Source organism: Oncorhynchus keta, chromosome 25 (assembly GCF_023373465.1).
Source record: "Oncorhynchus keta strain PuntledgeMale-10-30-2019 chromosome 25, Oket_V2, whole genome shotgun sequence".
NCBI lineage: Eukaryota > Metazoa > Chordata > Actinopteri > Salmoniformes > Salmonidae > Oncorhynchus > Oncorhynchus keta.
In genome coordinates, this window is record NC_068445.1 from 17,468,290 (window position 1) to 17,475,642 (window position 7,353).

The following is a 7,353-nucleotide window of genomic DNA, read 5'->3' on the forward strand; positions in this document are numbered from 1 at the left end:
TGCTGGAGACCATGATAGCCTTTCACAAGCCAGCCAGGGTCCGCTCTTATCAAGCTCAGCTGCTACTGAAGCAATATACTCCAACCCGGTGGAACACATCAACTTTAACAAAGTGATTAAAGCCGGAGAGCAGAGTAGTAATCTTCAAAACATTAACACTCAAACACAGACACAGTGTGAAAGGTTATTTTTCAACTGCAGAGCTAATTTTACACAATCTCTGAAAGTGTTGTTTTTACACAGCTGGTTCAACAAAGCTAGACCTGAAAGAGAGAATACCGATATTATGACAGTACATCGCTGGTACTACAAATACTGTTGGGCAGAAAAAGTCCTTCAATAGATGAGACTATCAGTGAGTTTACCCCAGAGCCACAGTAGCGTCCCAGCCTTGGGGACTTGGTATCGACACCATCAAAGAGCTCCATGTAGTCGTAGCCACAGTCAGCCTCCTCCTCAATCTCAAAGGTCTGGAAGATGAGCTCCACCCCGTAGCCTTTCTCAGCAGCGATCACCCACTGGCAGTCAGACGCACCGGGGTAGTTATTGTCCCCAAACTGAGCATGGGAGTACAGGTCTTTGGTCTTGACCTCAGCCTTAAGACGACCTCCACACTCTGGAGATAATAACAAAAAAAACATCCATAGATATCACTCAGAAGGAACTAACCAATAACCTTTGAGGAGAAGCCAGTGAAATAAATCTAGCCATACAGTGGGCTCTAAGTTGTGAGTCTAAGTTGTGTTGGCGGTAATATACCTGCTGTGTGGGAGGCCTCGAAGCCCTTCTTCTGGACAGAGTTATCAGAGAAGAAGCGGATGAACATCTTGTTTGCGCTGGACATGATGGGAGGAGGCTCCTTAGTGCCACAGAAGCGACCCAGACTGGGGGCTTTGCCGTCACGCCCGTCGTAGATCTCGATGTGGTCGTAGGCGCACTCCAGATGGGCCTCCATGTCGATCTCATTGAAGGCCTGAGACAAAGCATGAGGGGAGAGAATGAGATCAAATTGGGAAAGAGGATTGCAGGTATGTTTTACACGAGCTAGAGTATGAAATACAATGGTTCCCTATTGGCGGAATAACCTTTAGAAACCCCTTGGAACGAAGACACATGCAATCACTTTTCATTGGCTGAGCCCAGTTAACTATATTCAAAAAGCTGAGATATGCCCAGCATGCCATGGATGAAGACAAATGGTATGAATGTGACAGAAGGGGGAGCCATTCATGCTTAGGGCATTGTCAACAGAGGCTGTGATGCTCAGTACAGTACAGTATAACGTCCTCAATGATTTCCACAGTACATTCAAACCCCCCTTCCCGCAAACACAAGCATACCAAGAGCCACACATGTAATCTGTATGTTAGAGAGTTGGAGGGGGACACATACGATTTTGATGCGATGGCCTGCAGTGGTGGAGAGCGCCCAAGTGCATGCCTTCTTGCTGGGGTATTTATCTGGCCAATTGGGGCTGGTGATGGTGCCAGTCACACTGTTCACAACGTGATCACAGCCGGCTGCAAAAACACATCCACAAAGTTAGCATCACTGCTCCACACAAGATAATGTCCAAACCCCACTCAGGGGCTGTTGTTCTTGGCAAATGGTAGTGTTTCCTCGCTCACACCCACTCATTGCAATAGGAGGTCATCCCCCTAAATCTAACCTCTAGAGCTCCAACCTGTATAAAATAAATGAACCCAGAATCAATGTGCCAGTGGGTCTCAGTTTCAGTGTGCAGGTGGCCGATTGGTACCTTCTTTGCAGTCGTGTTTGTTCTCGTGCAGCATAAAGCCACTGCGGCACTGACAGCTGTAGCTCCCGAATGTGTTGACACACTCGTGCTGGCAGCCTCCATTCTCCTTGGAGCACTCGTCTTTGTCTGGGGACATAAAGGGACACTACCTTGATGAACGTTTCTCCCACACTACCACACTGCCATAAGCACTCAAGCACACTTGTGGTGTCAAATTGATGAACCTTCACTCATACAGTGCCTTGCAAAAGTATTCATCCCCCTTGGCGTTTTTCCTATTTGTTGCATTACATCTACATATTGTTTCAAAAAAATACAAAAACAGAAAAGGGGTGTGTGCGTATGAATTCACCCCCCTTTTGCTATGAAACCCCTAAATAAGATCTGGTGCAACCAATTACCTTCAGAAGTCACATAGTCACGTTAATTAAATAAAGTCCACCTGTGTGCAATCTAAGTGTCACAATCTCAGTATATATACACAAATGTTCTGAAAGGCCCCAGAGTCTGCAGCACCACAAAGCAAGAGGCACCACCAATCAAGCAGCACCATGAAGATCAAGGAGCTCTCCAAACAGGTCAGGGACAAAGTTGCGGAGAAGTACAGATCAGGGTTGGGTTATAAAAAATTATCAGAAACTTTGAACATCCCACAGAGCACCATTAAATTCATTATTAAAAAATGGAAAGAATATGTCACCACAACAAACCTGCCAAGAGAGGGCCGCCCACCAAAACTCACAGACCAGGCAAGGAGGGCATTAATCAGAGAGGCAACAAAGGGACCAAAGATAACCTTGAATGAGCTGCAAAGCTCCACAGCGGAGATTGGAGTGTCTGTCCATAGGACCACTTTAAGCCGTACACTCCACAGAGCTGGGCTTTCTGGAGGAGTGGCCAAAAAAAGCCATTGCTTAAAGAAAAAAATAAGAAAAACACATTTTGGTGATCGCATGTGGGAGACTCCCCAAACATATGCAAGAAGGTACTCTGGTCAGAGGAGACTAAAATTGAACTTTTTGGCCATCAAGGAAAATGCTATGTATGTTGCAAACCCAACACCTCAAGGATGTTTTTCATCGGCAGGGACTGGGAAACTGGTTAGAATTGAAGGAATGATGGATGGCGCTAAATACAGGGAAATTCTTGAGGGAAACCTGTTTCAGTCTTCCAGAGATTTGAGACTGGGATGGAGGTTCACCTTCCAGCAGAACAATTTTTATTTTTTATTTTTTTATTTTACCTTTATTTTACTAGGCAAGTCAGTTAAGAACAAATTCTTATTTTCAATGACGGCCTAGGAACAGTGGTTAAACTGCCTGTTCAGGGGCAGAACGACCTTGTCAGCTCGGGGATTTGAACTTGCAACCTTTCGGTTACTAGTCCAATGCTCTAACCACTAGGCTACCCTGCCGGCTACAATGACCCTAAGCATACTGCTTAAGCAACACTTGAGTGGTTTAAGGGGAAACATTTAAATGTCTTGGAATGGCCTAGTCAAAGCCCAGACCTCAATCCAATTGAGAATCTGTGGCATGACTTAAAGATTGCTGTACACCAGTGGAACCCATCTAACTTGAAGGCGCTTGAGCAGTTTTGCCTTGAAGAATGGGAAAAAATCCCAGTGGCTAGATGTGCCAAGCTTATAGACATACCCCAAGAGACTTGCAGCTGTAATTGCTGCAAAAGGTGGCTCTACAAAGTATTGACTTTGGGCAGGTGAATAGTTATGCACACTCATGTTCTGTTTTTGTGTGTTATTTCTTGTGTTTTACAATAAAAAATATTTTGCATCTTCAAAGTGGTAGGCATGTTGTGTAAATCAAATGATACAAACCCCACAAAAATCAAATAGGAAAAATGCCAAGGGGGGTGAATACTTTCGCAAGCCACTGTACACACAGAAACAGACTCTTGGAGGGAAAGACACACACAGTGTCAAAGGCTCACCTGAAAAGAACTGAGCTTTGAATCCCTTCTTGGAGACTGTGTTGTCTGACTTAAATTCAATGCGCATGTTGTTGTACTGAGAGGTGATGGCCTCGGGTTTCTCTGCTCCACAGAACTTCCCATGTAGCCTTGAGTCTGCAGAAAGCCCACTGCGCACCTCCACATAGTCATATTTACACACCTGGACAGAGAAACATCAGGTCATTACAACATGAAAGGGAATGTAATTAAAACTTGTACAAATACGATGCACAGGAATATATTACAAACAGTCTGTACTCTATGACAGACAGGAGGACAGCTTCGTGATGACACCACTACGGCCCGTGGGGATAGAACAAAACCAACCCATGCTCAGTCATAACAACCCCGGTACTCACGTCATTGCCCTCAGTCTCAAAGACGTCAAAAAGCAGGGTGATTCGGTACTGTGTGGGTGCCACCAGCTGCCAGATACAGTTCTTATTGGGGGGGTACTCTCTAGGCCAGCCTGGACTGGTGATGGAGCCGTTCAGCTTGGTGATGAAACCTCCACAGGCAGCTACACAGACAGACAGAGGAGAGGAGAGAAGACCAGGACAATGGTTAAGATGTGCTTAAACTTCATATGGTTATAATGATATAATGGTGTATATAAAAATGTGTATCACTGACAATTTGTGCAAAACACCTATCTGTAGTAGCAGAATAACTTTTATTACCCATATCGGTCAATAAAGGTCAACACAATTGGCTGACCTGCTGTTTTCACAAGCAACCTACTGCTGATGGTCTACGACAGGCTTGACAGTTACGCAATATCATGTTCTGTCGTATTAATGAAAAGTGTGGTAGGGTTTTATCCCCAAAAAGCTTAAAAACACAATGCATTTCATCCAAAAAGGTTAAGCTGGGTATTAATAAACCATTGAGGATAATGTTATAACAGACACCCTACTTTATTTTCACCAAAAACTTAAACGTGCAGAAATGTATGTAATCCAAAAGGGTTAAGCTCGATAATTACTCAATGTTTGAGGAACATGTAATAGCAGGCCTCCTCCTCTAGAGGCAGACAGTGGTCAGGTTTGGTAAAAAGAAAAGAGCAATGAAAAGGTGAAGCTATATACCACTGCATCAGCACTTCTGTCTGGTTCTAATTAGGATGTTTTTAACACTTGCGTTGGGCTCTGATTACCTGTGATGTTGGATTGAATTTTGGTCGGGTGAGTGCATCAAATTACAACACCATTTGGTGGCAGAAATCCAAATGACAATCCAATGACAAATCTCTGGCGGTATGTTTTCTAGCTACTATGTGGGGCAACTGGACTTGGTGTATTTGGGTGGCAGTGATTAAATAACAGCAGTGAACTGCATTACTATGTGACCTGCAGTAGAGGAGACATTATTGACCAGGCTCTGGGCAGCATTCTGCTGTACTCACCCTCACAGCTGCGCTTGTCGGCAGCCAGCTCGTAGCCCGGGTCACAGGCACACTTGTAGCTGCCCAGTGTGTTGACACAGCGTTGCTCACAGCGACCATTGTCGGGCTTGGAGCACTCGTCCATCTCTACAACCACAACAACAACAACATGTTACCTTTACATGGCCTCGCATCTCAACAGCCTACAAGTCACATGATGAATGCTGCAATTTAACTATCCTGAAATAAACATAATTTAACTAAATCAATCATGACGGAATTACTCTCAAATTACTCAATTTGACATGCTGCTGAGAAATGTATTACTATGGAAATCATGCTGGTAATTTCTACAACGAGGGTATATGCCATCATGTTCTTTTCTATCGTCCAAACCCTTGAGATCTGACCTTTGAAAAAGTTGGCTGCGAAACCAGCCTTGTTGACAGAGCCATCAGACACAAACTTCATCCACAGCTGGTTGGAACTGGTCTTGATGTCATCTGGCTTGTCGTAGCCACAGAAGCGTCCCAGCAGTGGGCTGTTGTCTGAGTTCCCATCCCTCACCTCCAGGTAGTCATAGGCACAGCTGTCATGCCTCTCAATCTAAGGAAAATAGGAGACAAAGGGACCGGGTTAGTAGAACTTCAAGTCATTTTCATAATCAAAGGTTGCAGAGGATATGGATGTAGCGGCAGTATGCAAATTAGAAAGAGGGTTGGGGGAGTTAGGGGGCCCCCCTGAATGAGAGATGAGTGCTGCTAAATGTAACAAAAGTCTAACTTTGGGGCTAATTGAACCAATCTCCTATTTGTTTACAACGCAATTGTGTACTGCTACAGTGGTAAATATAAAAATAAAAGCTTATTCCAAATTAAACGAACACCCCCATCTCTCTGTCATGGTTTAAACTGGTTTCAGTTGGTTCAAGTTCTTTCAATCACATTCATTTCTTCACTCTGCCTCTGTCTTGAGCTATCGCTAGCAAACTTGCAACATTGTTCTAACTGGGCCCTCAAAAGTTTACCTTGCCGATGAGCTTGGGACAGACACAGCCATAGTTCAGCCCCTTTTCAGGTGTCCCGACTTTTCTTTTTACAAAAAAATTCAATTTGTCAGCAAGACGCATCAATTAATTCAGGCTACAAGAGTGGGCCTAATAACAAATTGGGGTATTTTGCAACAGATTCCCTTCATCAATCGCGGGTGCACAGTGCTGTAATTATTTTTCAGTGGATGAAAGTGTGCAGGTGGCCTACTTTTTGAAGTTATTTGTTTGACGATCAGATGAAAATAACATCATGCCACATAAGTACAATTTTAACAATCAGTCCCATTAAGAAAATGGAGACCCCTAATGTCATGGTATGATTCGCAGTCTGTGTAGCACTGTGTAAAAATGTGCTACTGGATGTGGAGGGTATGAAAATAACAAAGAGGCTCGTATCTCTTACCTCAAAGGACTGGAAGGTCAGGCCGACGTGGTAGCCCTGAGAAACACTGATCTTCCATATGCACACCTTGTTGGGACGATAGTCGTCTGGGTAGTTAGGAGACTGGATCTGTCCATTATCCTTCTTCACCTCCCCTCCACAGATGGCTGAATGTCAGAGAACATGCAGTGATGTCATCGTTATCTATCATCCTCATCATCATTACCACATTTCTCTCAAGAGGTATTGTGTTTTATTTCATCACAATGTTGATTATTAAAAATGATTCCTATATTAAATACATCATGCTCTACAGTCTGGATATAATGTTGAGCTGAAAATCACCTCGGACCAAAATCTGATTAATGCAGAATAACGTGCTCTACCCATTAGCATGGAGGCAGCCAGATGTGGGGATTTGACAGAATCACTGAGCTGTTTTCAGGCACGTTGTTCAGTCTGTGACCCAGGTGCCCAGTCAGTCAGCTGAGCTGTGTTGTTATGGGTCTGCTGGGGATTGGGCTCCGGCTCTGGCCTTACCTTCATACACAGCGGAGAAGCCCTTCCCCACCCAGTTACTGCTACTGCGGAACTCGATCCACAACCGGCTGTCAGTGGAGATGATTGGTTCAGGCAGCTTATCCCCACAGAAACGACCTGGAACACACACACACCAGACCACCTTATCAGACTCCAGAACTACTTTTTTGTCCAGACAAACTTATTATATTAAGTTTATTTTCAGCATCACTGTACCGTAGTGTAGTGCACGTATGGAACTATATCTTTCTTCTAATAAATCCTGA

General features: G+C 44.2%; 1 protein-coding gene across 1 annotated transcript in view; it reads right to left on the reverse strand.

Moving 5' to 3' along the window:
* LOC118358326 (bone morphogenetic protein 1-like) overlaps positions 1 to 7,353 on the reverse strand; it is a 58,470-nt gene that overhangs the window by 1,762 nt on the left and 49,355 nt on the right. Inside the window, exons 10-19 of the mRNA XM_035736007.2 lie at positions 7,088 to 7,204; positions 6,569 to 6,714; positions 5,525 to 5,720; positions 5,136 to 5,261; positions 4,090 to 4,250; positions 3,710 to 3,890; positions 1,760 to 1,885; positions 1,393 to 1,520; positions 760 to 973; positions 366 to 616 (exon numbers count right to left, since the gene is read on the reverse strand). Of these exons, the coding sequence (XP_035591900.1) occupies positions 366 to 616; positions 760 to 973; positions 1,393 to 1,520; positions 1,760 to 1,885; positions 3,710 to 3,890; positions 4,090 to 4,250; positions 5,136 to 5,261; positions 5,525 to 5,720; positions 6,569 to 6,714; positions 7,088 to 7,204 (1,646 nt within the window). The remainder of the gene's footprint in view (positions 1 to 365; positions 617 to 759; positions 974 to 1,392; positions 1,521 to 1,759; positions 1,886 to 3,709; positions 3,891 to 4,089; positions 4,251 to 5,135; positions 5,262 to 5,524; positions 5,721 to 6,568; positions 6,715 to 7,087; positions 7,205 to 7,353) is intronic.